The 23,108-nt window shown below is 34.5% G+C and overlaps 2 protein-coding genes across 3 annotated transcripts; one reads left to right on the top strand and one right to left on the bottom strand.

The window, feature by feature from the left end:
- The first annotated feature begins 4,475 nt into the window (after window positions 1-4,475).
- Window positions 4,476-7,356, top strand: CYP718 (cytochrome P450, family 718). Its single transcript, XM_028230084.2, has 3 exons — window positions 4,476-5,546; window positions 5,630-5,820; window positions 6,985-7,356. Exons 1-3 carry the CDS (start codon window positions 4,532-4,534, stop codon window positions 7,279-7,281), a joined length of 1,503 nt encoding a protein of 500 aa, XP_028085885.2. The 5' UTR covers window positions 4,476-4,531; the 3' UTR covers window positions 7,282-7,356.
- A 1,200-nt stretch (window positions 7,357-8,556) lies between these two features.
- LOC114286859 (haloacid dehalogenase (HAD) superfamily protein) lies at window positions 8,557-16,946 on the bottom strand. 2 transcript variants are annotated; one of them, XM_028230088.2, is made up of 5 exons: window positions 16,065-16,946; window positions 15,769-15,846; window positions 15,458-15,531; window positions 15,265-15,372; window positions 8,557-8,775 (listed from the first exon to the last, which is right to left on the bottom strand). In XM_028230088.2, the coding sequence occupies exons 1-5, from the start codon at window positions 16,714-16,716 to the stop codon at window positions 8,659-8,661; spliced, it is 1,029 nt and encodes a 342-aa protein (XP_028085889.2). In that variant the 5' UTR covers window positions 16,717-16,946; the 3' UTR covers window positions 8,557-8,658. The 2 variants fall into 2 exon arrangements, with proteins under 2 accessions (XP_028085889.2, XP_082739612.1); XM_082883486.1 differs by having other exon boundaries at window positions 8,557-10,512; window positions 16,065-16,898.
- Between the last annotated feature and the right edge of the window lie 6,162 nt (window positions 16,947-23,108).

A 23,108-nucleotide genomic window follows, 5' to 3' on the forward strand; every position in this document is an offset into this window, starting at 1 on the left:
ATTGTTAGACAATCTTCATTGTATTTAAATAAATAAACTCTGTTTGTGTACTAAACAACAAATATAATACAAAAGAAAAATAGGAAAGGAGAGAGATTGTTTGATTACAAAAATTAAACCAATAAAATTAAATAAATAAAAACAGATTTTATTTTGTTACAAAAACAAAATCAAAATCTGATATAAATAAATAAAAACAGAAAATAAATAAACAACTTACTTGATTAAATTCTTGAACAATATTCTGATCAAGTCCAGTGTTGGACATTGTGTCCTTAAGATAGATTCGTCATCTCTACGGTACTTTCAGAAAATGGACGTCTATCTTCCAAGATAAAATAATCAATCAACGAAAAATAGCAGCACTACAAACTTTTTGTACAACGAACACACTAAGTGTTTATACTCTATCTCACAGAAAATTAGATGCAGCAAAATGCAGAGAGCAGTAGCAGATTTAAGGACAAAAATTGGAGTGAATATCCAAATGAGGGACTCCCTTTATATAGATGGAGTGATGGCTGTTAATTTTGAATTAAACAAGTGCAAAACCTGCTTGAACAGGTATGGTTTGAATCAAACAGGTAAGACATTGTTTCAAAAGATAAATTGTTCGGGTTTGAAATTTAAACAGATTTGAAATATGTTCGGGTGGAACAGATTTGAATATGTCCGAACCTGTACAAAATTCTGAAGAGGTGCAACAGTTGAATTTGAATTTGAAATTAAAATTTCGGACAAATTTTATTTTACTAAAAAAATAAAATAAAATTCAAATGTTTTTTACCCAAAAAGATAAGTATTGGGTCAGACAAGCCTAACCTAACCTCACACCACGCACCCAAGCCAACCCGACCGGACGGACGGCGACTCGCTTGTGTGGTGATTTTTGGGTCCAATGGGTCTAACCTATTTTACCCATAACCTCACTCTCTACAAAACTTGGGTGCTCCTTGGGGCCTACCCCAAGTTCCAACTTCAAGCCTTATAAATCCATTCAAAGTTTCCCATCAAATCAATGTGAGACAAGTCAATTATCAAACCTTAAGGAATTTTCACCAAAAACTCTATTTCCATGGCGCTCATTTTGACTTCAATTTTTCATTCACTCGATAATGGTTTTGAGCAACCAAATATACCACGTGAATCACAACGCAACATAAAACGCATTACCACTTAGACCCGCCAACTTTGGTGCACGGGTCCCATCTAAAAATTAGACCAAAGTTTAAGAAAAATTCTATTTTTCCAGAATTTTCAAAACCATTTCTAACAAAAATGTGTAATAAAAAATTATATAAATAAGTGTATAGGAGAAGTAAATGTAACAGGCTGTACGACACCTTTTTCTAGGCAGAGTGTGGGAGATAAGGACATGATTTTTACGAAAAAATATGTAATAAAAAATTGTATAAATAAGTGTATAGGAAAAATAAGTGTAATAGGCTGTACACCTTTTTCTGGGCAGAGTGTAGGAGATAAGGACATGATAGCCTCCTTCGCGGGCAACCATTTGGACTGTGTTGTTTGGCCCGTAGGGCCTACCACGAGTCCCATTTTGATAATTTGAACCGTTCAATATGTAGAACTCGTCGAGTACTATATGGCAATAAAAAATCATATTAATCGGATATCAAAATCACATTGATCGGATTAATTTTTGTTCACCAGTTAACTATAACACCATTTATTTATTTTTTTTACACAAAACTAATTTGATCATATAGTTAGCGATATCTGATCAACGTGATTTTTTACACGCATATAGTACTCAACGATTTCTACATATTGAATGGTTCAGATTATCAAAATGTGGCTCGTGGTGGCCCCCAAGGTCTGAATAGTACAGTCTAAATGCTTGCCCGCGAAGGAGGCAATCATTTCTAGACCAGTACAACACACCAATCACGCGGACAGCCATCACTTCAGCAAAAAGTTGAGTTGTATTTTTTTATGTTTAAATTTTTTTTTTGTATTTTTTTTTTGTTAATAATAGTGATAACTTTTTAACTTTTTAAATATTTTTTTGACTTTTTATCTTTTTCAAGACATGCAAACCAGGCCTTTGATTGCTGTAAATGACATTCGTTCCACATTAATGACTGCAAATTACCAATACACAATGATAGCAAGAGGCCCATTTTATAAAACCTATTTTAATTCTATAAAAAAAAAAAATTGAAAGTAGTATAGCCATTTTAGATTGAATTACTCGCCTATACAATTCATCCCATTAACAAGTTTTCTAAAAGACATTGGCTAATTAAGTTTTAAAAAATATAACATTATTTATAATACGGCAATTCAATCCTTACAAATTTGCTATTGAGGTGTGGTTTGATAACATTTGCAGTTTATTTATTTATTTTTTACAAAAAATATTGAACATTTGTATCTTTATTTTTACCAAAAATAAAAATAAAAGGATTATTTACAAAGAGACTCCTTAATTATTGAGAAATGTCACTTTGACCTCTCAAACTATAAAAGTATACAAATGAACTCTTTAAACTATTAAGAAGTATCACTTTACCTCATAAACTATAAAAACGTACAAATTGACTCCCTAAACTATTGAGAAGTATCACTTTGACCCTCTAAACTATAAAATCATACAAATTGAACTTCCGAACGGAATGGGCCAAAGTGACACTTCTCAATTAGTTTTAGAGACAAAGTAATACTTCTCAATAATTTAAGAGGCTTTTGTGTAAATAATCCAAAATAAAAACATATTTGGTATACACATGTTTTAAAAACTTATTTTGAAAACAAGTGAGAGATATAGTTGGCGAAAGGTGGTCGTTAAAAGTGGACATCGACGGAAGTGGTTGCGGAATGTGATTTTCAACTGGAACGGTAGTTGAAGGTAGTTTGTCAAAGATAGCTACCAGTTGTGGGAGGTAGTGGTCAAAGATCATTAACGATAGTGGCCAGATGTGGTGGCTAATAGTGGTAAATGAACAGTGAGTGGTGGCCGAATGATGTGAGAGAAGAAGAAAAGAAACAAAAGTAGACAATCAAATGAGTTTTTGTTTATAATTTTTAATTTTATATAAATATAAACATTAGGGAACAAAAGCTTAAGTGTTCTTAAAACATTTTTCAACGAAATTCATATGTTTATATAATTAATAAGCTTATAACTCACACAAATAGTTATGCTGTAAGAGTTGGTCTGTGGGTCATTCCTTCATTAATGTATTGATCAATCATGGGCGGTGGAGGAGAAGATTCCAACTTATGCACTTGACTTCAACTTGAAGACATATAAAATCTCCATTAGAGTATTACAAGTACCAGATATCTAGGGATACTCTGGTAATTAACAATTCATCACCCATTGACTAATGGATGGTTGAGAGCAAGTATTACCTATTGTTACCAATTTACAACCCTTCATATTAATCTTTCAGATATATTATGATGATGATGTGTAGTTTTTAAGGGTTGTTGAGCGTAATATTAAGCATGTTGGGCACATGCATTGAATATGATTGTCCTGTCTACGGAACCCTTCAGAAATATTTTCCTTCAAATCAACTTGGTGATGAGAATATCATATTTATAGCACAAAATTGTGTGCTTGGTGAAATTTATATGAATTTATAGGTATTTTGTAATTTTATTTTGGGAGAAGTAATTTAAATAAGCTCATTATCTGGAGGTTGGGAGAAAACGTGTTTTTGGCTTCTATTTTTGATTATTGAGTTTTAATTTATAAGAAATTATACCAAATAAGCCTAGTGTGATGAGAATCTCAAAATAAGTTAATTTTGTGACGAGAATCTCAAAATTTTGTGTTTTTTAAAAATAAGTAATATATTTTTTTGGTTAACAACGCGATAAATTGAATAAGTTATAATTATTGGATCGACATAATTTTTTGTTTAGATGAAATATATAAAATGCTCAATAAAATAAACAGTTCGGATCATTAATACGGAAACGTGGCGGGCCTCATAGGCCCAAATAGCGTCCTCCCGTCCAAAATTTGAATTGAAGAGCCTCCTCCTCCATTTTAAAATGCGATCGTATGATTTAAATTGTATTGAAAATAAAAAGATAGAGGATCTCGTGTCCATAACTAACTTCAATTCAGATTTGGATCTAGTTTGAACAATAAATGTTTATTATGTCAGCACTTTTTATAAATTAATAATTCATATTTTGTTCACCTATTCGCAACCTAATATTAGATCCAAGAAAAAAACAATTAGTGGGTTAATAGATAGACACAATTTAAATATTTGATTTACGAAAATGCAAAAATAGCACAATGTGAGAGCTTGGACTATTCCCTCTTGTCCTTACATGAACCGCAGAGAACCCATTTTACTAAAATAATACCATGGGGCGGCATAGTTATATAATACTACCAAATTGGTTGACTTTTATTGTGGGTGATCAAATGAGTTTTGACTGTTATTGCATGGCTATATAAATCAAACAAACAACAATCCATATATCAAAATTAAAATCAAAACCTCTAAAACTCTCTTTGTTCTTAGTCCAAGTCTGGTCTCCATCAATGGCTTTGGATTTGAACACCAACTTTGCTCTTCCTAATTGCCTCTTCTCTCTAGTTGTTGCATTGATAATAGTCTCTGTGACACTCTCATTGATGCAGAAAAAAAAGAACAATGAGAAGGAGAAGAAACTCGAGGTTCCACCAGGCAAAATGGGACTTCCATGGATTGGAGAAACAATGGAGTTTTACAAAGCCCAAAAAAACAACCAAATATTTGAAGATTTTGTTCAACCCCGGACTGCGAAATATGGAAAAATCTTCAAAACAAGGCTGATGGGGTCGCCAACAGTGGTTGTAAATGGTGCTGACGCCAATCGATTCTTGTTATCCAATGAATTCAAGCTCGTGATAAGCTCATGGCCATCTTCGTCGGTTCAGCTCATGGGGAAGGACTCCATCATGGAAAAACAAGGCAACGCGCATCACTGCCTTCGCGGTGTAATAGCCAAAAGCCTTAGCTATGCTAGCTTAGAGGCTATGGTGCCCAAAATATGCGACTCGGTGACGTCGCATTTAGATAAATATTGGAACAACCAAAACAACATTAGTCTGTATCGAACCACAAAAATCTTGACGTTTAAGATTGTGTTCGAGTGCTTGTTAGGGATGAAAGTGGAGGCAGAGATGGTGGGAATGTTTGAGAGAGTGCTGGAGGGGGTTTTTGCTCTGCCTTTTAGCTTTCCCGGGTCCAAGTTTTCGAGGGCAAAAAAAGCAAGGAAGGAGATAGAAAACGTGTTAGTTGATATAGTACAACAGAAGAGGAAGGAGATGGAAGAAAGTTCCCGAAGAGGAGAGGAAGAAGAAGAAGAAGAAGAAGGAGAAGAAGAAGAAGAAGGGTCAATGTTATTGTCTCGGTTGGTGGTTGGCCTGATCCGAGGGGAGATTACAGAGGAAGAGGTGGTCGATAATGTTGTGTTGCTCGTGTTTGCAGCCCATGACACGACTTCTTTCGCCATTGCCATGACGTTTAGGATGTTGGCTCATCACCCAAATTGCTTCTCTCTTCTCCTTCAAGGTATACTTAATTATTACTACTCTGTTCAAATTGAAAAAACATCATTGTTACATATTATAACGTCAATATGAATCTAATTCCAGAACATATGGACATATTGAGCAACAAAAGAGGAGGTGGCGAAAATCTGACGCTGGAAGACACCAAGAAGATGAAATATACCTGGCAAGTTGCTCGGGAGAGCATGCGATTGTTCCCTCCTATATTCGGATCGTTCAGAAAAGCGATTGTCGACATTGAATATGAAGGATTCATCATTCCTAAAGGATGGAAGGTGCTCTCTCTATACTGTAATCTCCATCAAATATCATACTAGTGTTCTACTTTTTATAGACTCGGGTACGAGTGTTGGATGCTAGTATATATCTTGAGGTCGGACTCGACAAACCTCTAAACGAGGATATGCGAGTATGTCTAAAAAGTACTAAAAAATTAGACACGGATCCATAGATACAGCTAAATATGGATGTCAAAAAAATATTATGTATTTTTTACGCATCCCACTGCAATATAAAATATAAAAATTATTTTAAGTATAAAATAATTTATATTATATATGATTTTATTATATATATTTTTTGATTTATTATATATATATATATATATATAATAAATAAAATAATATTTTATGTATATAATTACTTTATAATATAAATAATTTATATTATATATGATTTATTTTATTATATTATATTTGATTTTTTGTTATCGATTAGAGAGAGAGAGAGGAGACAGATCGACAACAAGAGAAATCGAGAGAGGAGAAGAAAAAGGGAGATCAAGAGACAAGAGAAGAGATAAGAGATAAGACAATTAAGATCAAAGTCGATAGATCGAAGATGTTGAGTTGACGTCGAGCGAAGAAGATGAGATTGAAGTTGACAGATTGAAGTCGACAGTTGACTAGGTTCTTTCCTATTTCGTTTCTTCTACCATATTCATATATAAAGAGCTGTATCCTATTCACCCAAAAAAAAAAAAAAAAAGAGCTGTATCCTGCACCCGTGTCGTGTTGACACAGGTACCTCCGAAATTCCAAAGAGTCTGTGTAATGTAGCTTGTGTTGCAATCGTGCAAGGAATATTAGAAGAATTTTTGTCCAAAATAACGTGGCAGCACGAGTCTTATCATTTTACAAAAAAAAAAAAAGTCATTATCGTGACTTATATACATGTTTCTTTTATTAAAATGTCACCATTGCATAATTCTAAGATGAAATTATGTATATATTTTCCGTTTGTGAATCATTTTACCGTACTTCCAGTACTCAATACACAAGCTGATCAAGCAGGTACTTGTTGACTAAATTAATACTGATTTAACAACAATAAACGGAATATAAAAAAAAAAAAAAAAACATTGGGATCACAGAAAAATGTATTAATTATTATCACTGCTGTGATGTGATCATCTACATCTGATAATTATGTACATGCAGGTACTGTGGACTACATATGGAACACATTACAATGGGGAGTATTTCAGAGACCCTATGGAATTTGATCCGAGTCGGTTTGAGGAAGCGATTCAACCATATGTATTTGTACCATTCGGGGGAGGACCTAGAGTGTGCGCAGGGTACCAACTGGCTAAGTTAAATATGCTAATATTTGTTCATTTTGTTGTAACATGTTATAATTGGTCGTTACAATATCCGGAAGAGCCAATCACTATGGATCCCCTTCCATTTCCTTCCCAGGGAATGCCCATAAACATTTCCCCCAAGTTGTTATAAGAGCACATAAAACTACAAGGCATGATGTAGAAATTACTTTTGATTTTAAGCATGCAAATATATATGATAGTTTTTGTCCAAATATTGTGATAGTGACTTTTTACCAGAGAAGTTAATGCTTGGCGGATAAAAATAGAATGCGCTGAATCAATGTTCCAAGAATTAAAATTTTAAAGGGGAGACGGAAATGAGCCACTAACTCATTTTTTGCATAGATGATAAGAATTTAATTTCACTATTTTTTTTTTAAACGTGTTACATGAAAGAGAAAAGTAAACAGCAAATCACAAATGCAAAATGTTAAAAAGCTAAACTTTGCCGTTGCTGAAATGGCAATAACAAAGCAACTTGAAATGAAAGATTATAAACTAAAAGAAAAATGTTTGGTGATTCGAATTTGTGTGGCTCAAATGGTTCAAAATATATCAGAACGACGTCGACAACGTCGTTTTAAGACATTCGAGCCATAAAAATTCGGATTACCAAACATTGTTGAAACTAAAATTGCTAAAGTAATGGAATGAAAAACAACTGAGCAATTGTTCCCCTCTCTCTCTCTCTCTCTCTACACTCCTTTTTTCAAGGATGACTCCAACTCCAAGGAGTTTCTACTATCTTGTGAGAAAGAGGTAAATCCATTCCAAAGAGTTCTACAACTGGTTAGATTGTGATTATACATCTCAATAAACTGACCATGCAATCATGGTTTATGCGAAAATTTGCAAAATCTAGGGTTCGGACTGGTTGAGCAAATTTGAATTGATCAAATTTTGGATTCAAAAAATTCTGCCAAGTAAAAGAAAATCAATTTGGAATTCAAGAAATATGGGTTTTTAATATATATTTTTTTATTAATTCAGATGAAAAGTCAAAGAGATTTTTAAGAATTTATAAGTTGTAGAGAAACAAGCATATTTCTATCCAAAATGTGACTTCCAAGTCTCTCTCTCCACTTTGGTTTGTCCAAAAAAAAAAAAAAAAAAAAAAACCAAGGCAACAATCAACTTCTAATATGAAAAAGGAAAAGTCTGGGACATCCAAAATTTTCTGAGTGGATGGTTGTGTGGTAAAAACTAAATTTGTAGTGTGAGATTCGTGTGTAGAATAAATCTGAACTACTTCTGGGTAGTTAAGTCTGGATTTGTAGTATTACTGTCTGGAAAACTGTTATATTACACAGCAGCAGCAAATTATTTACACCTTAGTCATGGCTATGTATCCCAAGCCTTGTGGTTGTGGTGGGTTCAAGATACTGAAATTAGCCACTTCATAAAATAAATAAATAAATAGATTCCCATAGATAAAATAATGTTCAGAAAAAAGGATTCTTGATAGCTACAAAAAATAAAAGATTTTAGTAACTATTCAAAACATTTCTTACAAAAGTGGCGGATCTTTCACACAGTGCAGAGCATCTGGGAGAAGCCTATGTTCCATTGGCTTCAACCCTCTCTTAGACCATCGGTTCACGAGAAAGACTTCTAATTTCCTTACCTGCAAACATTTCAATTCCAAACAATCAGGTTTTTTAAGAAGAAAAAAGCAACCTAAAGAACTACGTGCAACAAAGCAAAAGCAAAATGTTTTGGCAAATAATGGATTAGCCCCGAGGCTTTCTTTTTCAACATCTACAAAGTAAATACTACAATAAATTTTATGAAATTAACAATTAAAATAATTGATGGGTGCTTGATGTCGTATGAAACAACAACCTCCCACCTTGCCAATGTGTTGAGAAATATTGGATGGTGCCACTTCATGAAGCCTAATACACATTCTTTGCAACAAAACAGAACAGACTCATTCAAAATACAGTTAAAAGCCAGATTTACTTATTAAACATCCCAACAAAATGATACTACATTTTCAGGGGTTAAAACATGTGTACATATACTTTTTAATTATTATTTTAAACAGAATGGACTTTATTGCTTGTATAAGAAAAATGCACATAGCGTAAGTTGCATGATATTTTTTTTATTTGCCTGACACTAGAGCAGAATCATAAAATGTTGAAGTTGCATATATATATATATATATATTAAATACCGATGCAGAAAGTTAATTCAAAGATTTCTTTAAAACAAATGCATATATCAACTGATACTAATATATCAGTGATGTCAAAGACCATGTGTTAGTCCCAAGATTAGAATATCTCAATATGTTCACATTTTTTCTTCAAAGAAAAATCTTACACATATTTGAGTATCTGATTGTATGGCTAAATTCAAGAAGCTACAGGAGATTTTAATAAAGTTATATTCAGGTAGACATGACCAATAAAAAAAATGCACTTGCCAAAGTCCTAGTTAACTAAAGCCTTCTGGATTTATTTTCAATAAAATGCACTTGCCTTTAGTTGATACCAATAACATGGTCATGGGTTCAAGTCCACTTTGTGCATTTATGCGAATGGTTAGGTATGTACCCAATCTAATCCCTCCCAAACACCCATTAATGGATACTAATTGAGTGCTGTTTTATTTTTTTTATAACCAATAAAATGGTCATGGCCAGTGTGAAAGCACAAAACAAGTGTAAACATCTAATATTGCATGCACATTTCCAGTATTAACATCTAAATTTATCTTGCAAGTTGATTGACCCTTACGCTATGAAGCACGGACACGGACACAGACACGAGACATGGCAATTTCCAAAAAATGGGGACACGGCAATTTTATTTTTTATTTTTATAAATATTTTTATTTTTATTTTAATACATGTTAATTATTTTATTTATTTATTATATTTTTTAAATAGTATGTTCTTGTTAATTTTTTTTATTTTTACATACATATATTTGTGTTTTTTTTATTAATATGTATAAATATATATTATATAATATATAGATAAAATTAATTTATACTTATACATATATTAAGATAAGAACCAAACAGAGGCTAGATAAGACAGAGAAAAGCCGAGAGAGAGATCGCGAGCTCGCGAGAGAGAGAGAGAGAGAGAGCAATCAAAGTTGAAGGGAGGTCAAGTCGTCGAAGTTGAGAAGACGAAGTCGATGGGAGGTCGTCGAAATCGAGAAGAAGTCGGCGAAGTCGAAGGGAGGTCGTTGATGTTGTCGCTGACCAGGTTTGTTCTCCTTTACTCTTCTCTTTCCTTTGTTCTCCTTTACTCTTCTTCTCTTTCGTGTACTCTTCTCGCTGCCGTGTCCAAATTCCGTGTCCAGATTTGAACACGCGTGTCCCCTCCGTGTCTCCGTCATGTCCCCTGCAAACAATAAATTAAATTAAAGGGTGTTAGAATTTACCATCACCTACCACCACTACCACCTCACCTACTCCACTAAACCTAACCCACTACACCACTACCACCTCACCTACTCCACTAAACCTAACCCACTACACCACTACCACCATCCACTACACCTACATCTATATAAGGAACCATTTGTAATAGACAGTTACCAATAACATTATATCAATCAATAATACATAAATTTTTACATGGTATCAGAGCAGGTTTAGAGCCTAATATTTTCGCTTCCCCGGCGGGCGGCAACCTCACCTTAGCCGCCCGCAGGACCTCAACCTATTCCGCTTGAATTTTCTACACATACCTTGATCACTTTGCATCTCCTTCTCCTCCTCCATCATCGTTCGCCGGATGATTCATGGCTGACGATAAGGAGATCTCTGCCCCAGTTGTTGATGCAAATGATGAAGTCACTGGTATTTGGTGCCACAGAATATACAACCTCAATTGATATTTGGTCAGCTGGTTGTGTTCTTGCTGAGCTTCTTTTAGGCCAGCCATTGTTCCCTGGAGAAAGTGCAGTGGACCAGCTTGTGGAGATTATCAAGGTTCTTGGTACACCAACTCGGGAAGAAGTTCGTTGTATGAATCCGAATTATACTGATTTTAGGTTTCCACAAATAAAGGCGCATCCTTGGCACAAGGTTTTCCACCACCGGATGCCTCCTGAAGCAATTGATCTTGCCTCACGGCTACTGCAATATTCCTCAAGTCTTCGCTGTACTGCACTAGAGGCATGCGCACATCCATTCTTTGATGAGCTTCGAGAACCCAGTGCTCCCATTACCCCCTCTTTTCACCTTTAAGCAGGAGTTGTCTGGAGCTTCTTCTCTCACTTTACACCCAGCCTTACCATACTCCACTCATTCTCTCTCAGTGGTCTACCTTTTTATTTTATTATTATTATTATTATTATTATTATTATATTAAATAACCCATCCACTCATGTTTCCCACTGATAGTGTCCACTTTTGAACCCATCCCCACTTCTTTATTTCTTTTTAATCAAATTTCTTTTTATTATTATTATTATTATTATTCTTATTAAAAAAAAAAAAAAAAACACCATTGCAAACAATTTACAAATTTGCACACCAACTCATTTTATTCATGTCGGGTCTCAACCCGATCACCATGTTTCCACATACAAAAACACAAAAAACAACCACAAAACAAAAAAAAAATAAATAAATAAAATAAAATAAAATAAAATAAAATACAAACAAACACCCACATTTACAGGTGGGATTTTTCTTCTCTATTCTGCCGCCGGTCTCTTCTTCTTGCTTCCGTCCTGGACGGCCCTTGCCGGTGTTGCCTCCGTGTTTCCCACTCCACTGGGCATGATCACTACTCCCTGCTCCCCCACTGCAGCATATGGCGGCCCTCCAAATCGGAACATAAAACTGGCCTTCCGCTTCAGCTCCTTGTTTTCCGCCTTTAGCACACTTATCTCTGCTCGCGCATCCTTATACATGCGTTGGAGCAGAGCCAGTTGGGCGTTTAACTGCTGCACCTCATTTGTCCTACTCTGCAGCCGGTTCGACAAATTTGTAACCGCAGTCATGGTTTCCACACATGACTTCAAGGTATACTGATTGGCCTCCACATCCGACTGCACCGCCATTTTTTGCTCCACCGACCGCATCGGAAAGTTCAATGGAGCAAACACAGAGGTATTTGGTTGAGGTTCACTGGCCACCGCACCAGTTCTCTCTCTTGTTGACTCATTGAGGTCGGGAAAAGAGAGTGAGCAGCCCACGGGAAGACGAAGCCATTTTCTGGGCAACAGAGTGTTACAGCGTATTACAGAGTTTCTCTCTCAGCAAAGGAAGAATTTTTCAGAGGTTTCTCTCAGTTTTTCTGTCTCAGCTTCTGCCTCAGCCTCAGCCTCCGTCTTGGTTAAATAGCCGAGGCAGCCACGCGCATCGCACGCCACTTGACGCCAGACGACAAATGGGCGCACCAGCCAAGGCACTCACGTGCCTCGCCATCATGTCCGGCACACCTTTTGATGGCACGCCTTTTTATGGATTGGGCACGCCTTTTGATGGCACGCCTTTTGAAAAATTGGGCGCACCTTTTGAGGGTGCGACTTTTTAAAGGGTCCGACAAGACTCTGTAAACTGTCCCGACATTGATTCCGGTTAGCTCCTTTTTGGGTCCGACAAGACTCTGTAAACTGTCCCGACATAGATTCCGGTTAGTTTCTACAAGGGTCCGACAAGACTCTGTAAACTGTCCCGACATTGATTCCGGTTAGTTTCTACAAGGGTCCGACAAGACTCTGTAAACTGTCCCGACATTGATTCCGGTTAGCTCCTTCATGGGTCCAACAAGACTTTGTAAACTGTCCCGACATTGATTCCGGTTAGTTTTTACAAGGATCCAGCAAGACTCCGTAAACTGTCACAACAACTGTCACAACATTGTCTGCTACAACGGTCCGACATGACCCCATAAACTGTCTTCTATAACGGTCCGACATGACCCCATAAACTGTCTTCTACAACGGTCCGACATGACCCCATAAAACTGTCTTCTACAACGGTCCGACATGACCCCATAAACTGTCTTCTACAACGGTCCGACATGACCCCATAAACTGTCTTCTACATCAGTCTGACACCGCCATCCAGTGTCCTCTACAACGTTATGACACCCCCATACAGTGTCCTCTACAACGTTATGACACCACCATTCAGTGTCTTCACCAATGGTCTGACACGACCATACAGTGTCTCCTATCCTTTTTTATTTTTATGTATTTTCTTGTTTTGTTACTCTCTCCAAACTCAAGTTGGTTAGTTTCTATCCTCCTTGAGTTTGCGGGGGGCTGTTAGAATTTACCATCACCTACCACCACTACCACCGCACCTACTCCACTAAACCTAACCCACTACACCACTACCACCTCACCTACTCCACTAAACCTAACCCACTACACCACTACCACCATCCACTACACCTACATCTATATAAGGAACCATTTGTAATAGACAGTTACCAATAACATTATATCAATCAATAATACATAAATTTTTACAAAGGGACATGCCAAACGTGTCCCCGTGTCCGACACCGCCACGGCATCGAAATTGGCGTGTCCATGCTTCATTACGTCATGATGTTGCTTATGCAAGGAATTTCTATCTGGTCCATAACAGTAAGAGTATGTCACTAAGCTCACTAACCCCATCAACTTATGTCTTAGTTAAGAGTTGAATTATTTTTGCACACCAACTTGCAAGAACATGGCAAAAATATAAGTAGACAGTTTAATAACCTTTTAGTGAGCATTATGGTATAAATTCTAATCACACAAAAGTGTCTTCATGCAGTGAAACACCTGTAGGCTTACTTGGTCATAACTTTATTGATCCATCTACACCAGAGAGAACAAGATGGGAAATCATTCTGCACCAAGTACTATGAGGAAATCTCGTCTACCTTGTACTTTTTATTCTTTTTTTTTTTTTTTTGTCTTGCATGATTTAAGACTTTAGATTACGAGGTGTATGTTGCAATTATGCCCATACAGGCCACATAATGAGCATGCGTATTGGTTTCAAATTAGGATACACTCAAGCACCATTAATACCAATCTACCAGGAAGAAAGCGATTTACTTCACTAAAATACATGAGTAAAAGAAAAAGAACAACAAGAACAAGAACAAAGAAAAGATTTACGATTACGAGATTTCCATCCAACAAACAGCTTCTTTAAGTTTCTAGTAAATTTAATGCCTTGTAATAGCCCTTTTCTAACCAAACTAAGTATTAAGGTGACACTAAAGAGGCTTGATGGTCAAGGAGGAAATATTTTAAATCAATCATCAGGATGATAATTTTCAGCATTTGGAATCTCAAGGGAAGGACAAAAGGAAAAAATTACAGGATCACAATTGAAATCAGTGGGGCAACAATATCCCTATCCCATAAAGATTCACACTCCATAGGAAATCTCCATAACTACTTTCCAAGCAAAGTAATGTTCTTAGCAACAATATTCCCTCTCCCAAGATCCCTTTTACTATTTGGTAGCGAAACCACCTCCCAACTAATCAAATCACCACTACCCTCCCACAAAAACAGACCTCAACATCTATTCAATCTTGTTTGCCACACCTACTGCAATCCTAAACAAAACAAGAGATAGTAAATCAGCACACTAGACAAAATAAATTGTCCTAAAATAAGCCTTCCTCTTGGATATCAATGCCCTTTTCTAACCCTTCAACCACTTGCCAATTCTCTCAATCAACCCCAATGGAAGCCCTAAAATTTTGATCGGAAAAGACTCAATAGGACACCTAAGACAGCCAGCCACCCTGTGCAGCTTATCTTGTGGAATATTAATACCAATTAACAAGCTCTTATTCCAGTTCTCTTTAAGCCCCGAAGCCAGTTTAAATATTCTAAGAACATAAAGCACATTAACCACTTTACTATTCTTGCTAGAAGATTAAAAAGAATGGCATCATCTGCAAACTGTAATGAAAAACAGAGACCCTATCCTGACCAATCACAGAACTACTTTATTCTCTAGCAAAAAATTATATATATATATATATATATATATGCCTTCAAAGAAGACCACTTTATAGCTGTTAAGCTTGAGTTCATTCATAATTAGATTGCTCATATCAGAGAAGACTATCTTATTCTCTAGTAAAAAAAACAAACACTCAAAAGGCAAGACAAACCTGCTTAACGATGAAAGGCTCCTCAGCAAGACTCAATGGTTCAGTCAAAATAGTCAAAAAACCATTTCGATTCCCATAAACAATATCTGTGAAGGGCCTGTCACCAACCTACCAGAGACACAATTATTGTTAGCATGACGAAAAATCAGAAACCTAACGAAATATTTGAGCATTTCTACAAGTATTATTCTACCATGATAAGTCGTGATGATTCACAACCAAAGTGTTTTTCGATTTCTTCAGCTGTTCCTGCTGGCTTCTTTACCCCTAGAGTTCAACATACAATATAGAGAATCAATCCAGAATTAAAAAAATAAAGATAAAAACTCCACCAAAATTGATGGTATACACGGTTTAAACACAGATATTAAGCTTACATATTAATCCAATTGATCCAATTCATCCACAAAAAACCAATTTGAACCAAATCAAATAGACAATATATGCAGGTAACAGAGTCTTTTCTATCATAAGTAAAGCCTAAATTGAGAAGCAAACACTTACTATGCCTTATTACTTTAATGCCTATAGCACCCTCAAGAGCTCTAGCTTTCCTCCCATCATGGTCAAACTCATATAGTCCTAATTCATGAAATCAGCAAAGCTAGTTATTACAGAGACAAAAGATAAAAACCAACCTAAAGAACAAGAAAAACATCACAAATAACAAATGGGTTATCATCAGAATTATCAGCAACTCATATAGTCCTAATTCAAGAAATCAGGAAAGCTAAATCAAAAACCAACCTCAACAACAGAGAAAAAAACACAAATTGCAAATGGGTTATGATCAGAATTACCAGCAGAATTGCTGAACACCGCAATATCATTACCAAACACCGATTTGCATCGTTCCAGAGACGACCCAAGAGGTCCCCACAATGTCAAAGAGTAAGGAACAGTAATAGTGTTGTCTTTGTCAAAAACAACACCTCGAAACCCTCTTCCCTTCAACTCAGCCCAATCAATGTACCGTATATCCCGAACAGAAACATGCGGAAGCGCCAAATGCCGATCCCTAGCGAGCACCGCCAAAGAACTCACAATCCCCTCTATGTTAATCCTCTGCCCCATAGCCGCTTTCAAGTTTGCCCACCAAATGTTTGTCGAAATGCCGAGCTCACTCTCTGCTTTCTCTTCTTCGATCTGTCCTTTCTGGGTTTCGTTTAATCCACTGTTATCATCATCACTTGAAGAGTACAACTCTTCTAAGAATTCCCTTTTGTGATTTGGGTATGAATTGCTTTGATTCTTCTTGTTGCTTTTGCTTTCTTGCTCACAATTGCAGGTGTTTGATGGAGTGAGAGAGAGGAAAAAGTTGTGGGTATTGAGAGGTGAACACGTAGGGATAGTTCTTCGCTTGTTGGAGAAACGCAGACGTTGAGAGTGGAAGTGTTTAGGGATTGGGTAATAGTAGACATGCCATGGAGCAGCAGAGGAGGTGGACTGCATTTCAACCCCTCTTTTCTTTTAGAACTTTAATTTACAGTGTCGATATGTCCACCACAACAAAGCCTAAGCAAACTAAGGTCTATCTCCAATGGGCCTTTTTTTAAAAAAAAATGAAAAAAGAGGCCTATTAGAATCTTATGGTTAGCCAACTTCACTTGTTTTTTTGTATCTCTCTCCGATGGGCTCTCTTTTGGTTACATGTGTTTGCTAAGTAGTGAAGTTGTCAAGCCCATACTAACTTCATTTGCGGTTGAAAAATAAAATACTAACTTCATTTGGATGGTCGGGTTTGAGAAAAGAATAGTTTGTATTCTCTTATTTAGATGAGAAAAGAAAAGTAATAATTAAAAAAATAAAGGTTCAAGTTTGTCTTCAATTTACATTGGACTTGAGTTTACAGTAGATTGGAGAGTAATATTAGGCTTCATGGGACTCATCACGAGACCTGTTTTAGTGACTTGAATCATTCATTTTGTCGAGTTTTATGTGTAGATCATTGAAAAATTCTATTTGCACCTAAAAAATCATTAAATACATTCAATTTCTAAATACAATTTATTAAATTATTTAAAGTTATAATTTACTTTCAATACACTATATTTTTTTCTCAAATTGTGTTCAAGATATACCTAAATAATAAACAAATCAAAAACTTTAAATTACACCACTTTGATCTTCAAACTCTTCCATCACAAGTGAGATATCTCCTTCGTTGATCTTGCCTATCTCTTTTAGCTTATATATGATGAATTCAGCAGCCCTATTGGAAATTAAGCAAAAAACATACAATTGAAATGAGGGGTTGTTCAAAAATTAATACAAGGTTGGTGCAACGTGGGTCTGTTACAATCAAACTCAAGAACAGATTGCTCTCAGAATGCCAAGAGACTACACCTTCCATCACCATTTCTAGCCGAAGTTGAGACTTGCTTAGATGCCTTACGTTAGGCTCGATCAGGGATTGCAAGTGGACTTAAGAAGGGACCACAGGGGTCACGTACCTGTCTTAACTTTCAATTTTTTTTTTTTTTTTTTTTTTTTAACACAAAATAGATTTGGCCCAATCTTTAAAAAAAAAAATACAAAAAGAAAAGTGTTTATTAAACCACCAAGGATCTTCTAGAGTGTTTTTTTCTTAAAGTTTCTTAAAGTGGTGTACTGTGTGGTTGTGATTTAATGTTGAAAAATTGATATACTTGTCATTAAATCTCAACCACACAATGCACTATCAAGACAAAATGACATACTTGAATCCATTGATGAATGGTTAAACGGAAGCGTCTGATTGTCAATAAAACCTTAATATTGACTTTGTTAGAGCCTTCTAATCCTTTCCCTTTGGTGCCTTATGTTTCTCCTTGAGAAGATTTAGAAAAACAAAACAGTATTCTTATTTTTTTCTCTAAATCCTCTCAAGAAGAAACATAAGGCACCAAAGGGAAAGGATTAGAAGGCTCTAACAAAGTCAATATTAAGGTTTTATTGACAATCAGACGCCTTCCGTTTAACCATTCGTCAATGGATTCAGGTATGTCATTTTGTCTTGATTTCTGATAATAAACATGGTAAATGATCCAAAGTGTAAGGTTTATGTTCTGAAATTTATGTTTACAAGTGGTATCATAGAAAATTTGAAGAAAAAAATATTTTAGAAAATCCTTGCTCTTACTAAACACCTGTGGTGGGCCCTGTCCTCTACTCAATCTCTAACTCTGTATATACATACATCCTGTCTCTCATTCTTTTATTCATATCACAACACTTTTGTTTTGTGCTATTGTTGTAGTCTTCCTTTCGACTCTTCGACTCACGGCGAATCGAGACCACACCACACAGGGAACCACACTACAACTCCCAGCCTTTTCTCTCCATTGTTTATAAGTAATCTCTCTCTCTCTCTCTCTCTCTCTCTCTCTCTCTCTCTCTAATCTTTTACTCATGAATGAAAAAAAAATGTATTGATTTATGGTTATTTCTGGTTAAAATGATATGTTTTGATTTGTTAAATTTAGAAAAAGATTTATTTGTGATTATTTATGTTAAAATTAGAGATTTTGATATGCTAAAATTAAGAATATTGATTTGTGGTGGTTTATATTAAAAATAGGGTTTTTTATTTGTTAGGGATTTAAAATTAACAATAAAATTAGGAATCTTAATTTGTGGTGAGTTATATGAAATTTGGGATTTTGATTTGTTGTGATTTGTACTAAAATTATAGATTTAATTTATACTAAAATTAGGGATTTGATGAGCGGTGATTTATATTAAAATTAGAGATTTTGATTTGTTGTGATTTGTACTAAAATTAGGAATTTTAATTTGTGTTAAAATTGGAGATTAGGGATTTTGATTAGGAGTTTTTATTTTTATTTTAAAATAGTCATGAAAAAATACTTTAAAAAAAATCAAAATTAAAGTCATTTACTCCTTAAAAAAATGATAATTTTAATATTATAATTAATAAATACCTTACCTAAAAGTCCATACCCATTTTTACTGACTCAAAGGTGTTGGTGGATGTGCTTATGGGTTTGTATGGATCCAGAGTGGACTGCAGCAACTGTTATTATGGACATCAAATATTATAATGGTTCTTGTCTTCTTGTAGCTATTTCTAGGATGCATAGGGATGTTGTAAAGCCTTCACGTAAGCTTGGTAAAGCTGCAAACAAATTCCCTAATGTTTAATACGTCTGTTTTCTTTGTTCTAATATATATATATATATATATATCAAAAATGACTTAGACCCCCAATTGGGAGTGCTGTGATTAGGCCAAAAAAAATTTTTTTTTTTTTTTTTCCAGCCAACCCCAGGCCGACATGTGGCACTAGAGTCGTTGGGGGTCGTCCGTACGGAGGGTCGGAAGCATTGTTGTATATATATACATATATATAAAAGAGTATTTCTAATGTTTAACTTTTTTTCCATTAAATTTAGATAAAAATTTGAGTAAAATTTTTTATCTGATATTGTGCGTTTCAATGGAGCAATCTGGAATTTCATCAAACTACCGGTTGATTGGGAGGACGACTAGGGAATGTCTGGTCCGGCCGGTCGATCAATCAGTGTAATTTTTCCATAGATTTTTTGCAAGGAGATGGTCGAGTAGGGGACAACCGATTGGACATCTAGCCAATCGTCCGGTGATAGCGTATACCCTGCATCTCCAACGACTATTTATAATAAATTGATGAAAGGCACAACCATTCTCAATTTGATGAAAAGTTTAAGATATCCTGAATTTGATACTGCTTTAATGCAAACATTGGAGCAATGAAAGTCTACTCTTTTCATCAATTTAAATTTGATGAATGAAAAGATGACACGTTGGAGACACTCTAAGAGTACTTCTCTTATTTGATTATTATTCGCATCTACTGTTTGATTTTGTTTAAACTTTATTCTATTTCTAAATAATAACACAATAGAAATAAAAAATTTAATGATAATAGTGAGTTTTGGTAGGATGGATTAGAATTTTGGAGTGGGTAAGAAAATGAAGAGAAAATAATTGAAATTTGTGAAAGAAGATAAAAAGAATTAAATATAAAAAATACGTACTATGAGAAAAAAATATATATTTTAAGATTTAATTTATATTGTCCTTGTTAGTAAATTTACGTTAGGATAAAATAGGAATGAAAATTTCAAATTTTGTTTTTGAGTGAATAAAATTTCAAATTTTTAATTAGGTGTACTCGGTTATTATTTGGGAGCAAATACAATCACCCATAGATCATCACACACACACAAAACAAAAAAACAAAAAAACAAAAACAAAAACAAAAAAAAAAAATTCATCCAATACTCATAGTTATATAATTTTGTTATACTTGTCTTAAAAAAAATTGAATGATGTATTTTTAAAAATCAATCATTGTGTTTGGTTTTAATTTTCTAGAGATTAAATTTTTTATTTTTCATATTTTTTATTTTTAGTGAATATTTTTAATATTTTAAGTAATTTTTTATATTTTTTTTGATGCACATTATTTAAATGTATCTAAAAAGTAAAATATGTGTAAAAAAATTAATAAATTAATAAATACACAAGAATATGAAAATATATTGAATCCACGTAAAAAAAAAAATTGTGTATTTTTGGTATTTAGTGAATTTTTTTACAAATATCATATTTTTTAAATATATTTATATTAAATGTATCTAAAAATTAAAAAAATTACTCAAAATATTTTTAAAAAATTTAATAAAAACAAATAAATATGAAAAATAATAAATTCTAATTTTTTAAAAAGTAAATCTAAATTTTTAAACCAAACAAGCTGAATTTTTTTTTTTTTTTTTTTGGGAGGGGATAATATATGAAGCACTTTATTCAAAGGTATAAATAATATTAATTAAATATAAATTATCTCTAATTTTAGAGTCAATAGCCAATCGAGAAAAAATAGTATCAGAGTAATAACTTGAGCGCATATGATTACATACTTTTAAATTGACTGTTAGTCATTATATGGCGTTTGAATGCCTTGTTTAGTTTAACTTAGATCATTTTCAACCTTTTTTTTTTTTTTTTAGTCCAGGCTTGTATTTGAACCATGCAACTAAATTATATCAAAGAGTCATGATAGAGACCCCCTCTAATCACCACCCCCACAACTCCCACAGACACGTGGCGGGTGGTGATTGGAGGAGCAGAAAAAAAGAAAAAAGAAAAAGAAAATATAACCAATGAGAGAGAGAGGGGGTCAAAGGGGGTGGGGGAAAAAAGGGGGCATGAAACATTTTTGTATATCAAATTGAGAATATTTTCAGCTTTTTATCAAATTGAGGCCTCGTTTGGAAACAGGTCAATTTAGTAACTTTTTGGCTAATTGGCTAAAAAGGTAGGTAAAAAAAACTTGTATGTTTGAGATGACTTTTTGACTAATTACGAAAAGCTGTGCAAAAAGTAGAGAGAAGCCGTAATTGTTGACTTTTTGGTATGACTAATTGGCTAATTGGCTAATTTAGTAACTTTTTGACTAATTGGCTAAAAAGGTAGCATCCCAAACGAGGCCTGAGGATGCCTTCAGTGTTGCAAGTACACCAAACGATCGGCCGATTGTCTCCCAATAACCTCTTTCTCGCGAAATTGTCCTTCAGGTTTTGGTCAATTTACACAAAATCGATCGACCAGCCAGACATCCACTCGATCGACTGGTGAATTGATGAAAAATGAATTTTTTTATTGAAATGCTCGGTGTGAGATAAAATTTTTACCTAAATTTTTACTCAAATTTAGTTTTTTTTTTATTAAAAAAAAACATGTCAGAGATACAAAGTACATATGTAGCAAATATTCCCTTTCTTGGTTGATAATACTTCCTCATTTGATAGCATTCCCTACCAGATAAGTTGGCTTACCAAATAGGAAGTTAGAATTTTTTATTTTATTTTAAATGTTTCACCCCTTGGCTAAGAGTTGACCATGGTTTGATGTATGGCCTATGCCATGACTAAATTTTTTTCTCCCATAACTGCCAATTCCTACTTCCTGCAAGCGCACCGAGAAAATAGTTTGGGTGTTATTTTGCACTATCGACAACCTTACTCCACTACTTGGTTGAATCCTTCTCGATGCATGACATGAGTTATCAAACGTTTAATTCTTTGATTGGCATATCCTAACACCCTACTCTATCATATCAACATAGCTACATGATCGGAGTCATTTGATGGGTGGCCTCACGGTTGATCATTATGTTCATCTTCTGACGGTTTCATTGTTATATTGATGTTCATTTTCTGATGGGTTGAGAATGGGGGTGTTTGGTGGGGCTTTTTTGAGCCAGTTTATGGCTTCTAGCTTTTAAAAAGTTATTTTGGACTGTTTGGTTAAACTTATTTCAAACAGCTTCTGATTCTAACAACTTATTTTAAGTCAAAAAAGCTGATTCTGAGAAGCTGCTCACCCCTTGTTTCTGATTATCAGCTTCTGCTGTGGACATGTTAATTCACGGTTATACTCTTAGATTTTTTTATTTTTTATTTTTTAAAAAATAGAAAAAGACTCAAATGGACTATAAAATATTATTATTATTTTTTATGAAAAATGTAGACAAATAGTGAATAATAAAAAATAAAAATTAATTGAAAAAGCTACTTCACAGCTTATGTAACAAACACTACACAGCAACTTAAATCTATAATCTAACAGTTATACCAAACAGATTAACAGTTTCTGATTAAAGTCATGATCTATAATATGTTAAGCTATAATCTATAATCTGTTTTAACAGTTACACCAAACAGCACCAATGTATTGTGCTTTCCTTGTGTTGTCATTTGACACTCAACCTATTTATTTACACATTATTTTCTTCTCTACTTGGGTTTACCTGAACCTTTTCACTAATTTTCCTCTCAAAAGACAAAAAATAAATT

The sequence above is a fragment of the Camellia sinensis genome, chromosome 8, assembly GCF_055761805.1.
Source record: "Camellia sinensis isolate YWXY chromosome 8, ASM5576180v1, whole genome shotgun sequence".
Lineage (NCBI taxonomy): Eukaryota > Viridiplantae > Streptophyta > Magnoliopsida > Ericales > Theaceae > Camellia > Camellia sinensis.

Coding starts and splice junctions, on each gene's coding strand:
- CYP718 (XM_028230084.2), top strand. CDS start 4,532: ATGGCTTTGGATTTGAACACCAACTTTGCTCTTCCTAATTGCCTCTTC. Junction 5,547..5,629: donor CTTCTCTCTTCTCCTTCAAG/GTATACTTAATT, acceptor ATCTAATTCCAG/AACATATGGACATATTGAGC. Junction 5,821..6,984: donor TCATTCCTAAAGGATGGAAG/GTGCTCTCTCTA, acceptor ATGTACATGCAG/GTACTGTGGACTACATATGG.
- LOC114286859 (XM_028230088.2), bottom strand. CDS start 16,716: ATGCAGTCCACCTCCTCTGCTGCTCCATGGCATGTCTACTATTACCCA. Junction 15,532..15,768: donor CATTAAAGTAATAAGGCATA/GTAAGTGTTTGC, acceptor GTTGAACTCTAG/GGGTAAAGAAGCCAGCAGGA. Junction 15,373..15,457: donor AATCATCACGACTTATCATG/GTAGAATAATAC, acceptor TGTCTCTGGTAG/GTTGGTGACAGGCCCTTCAC.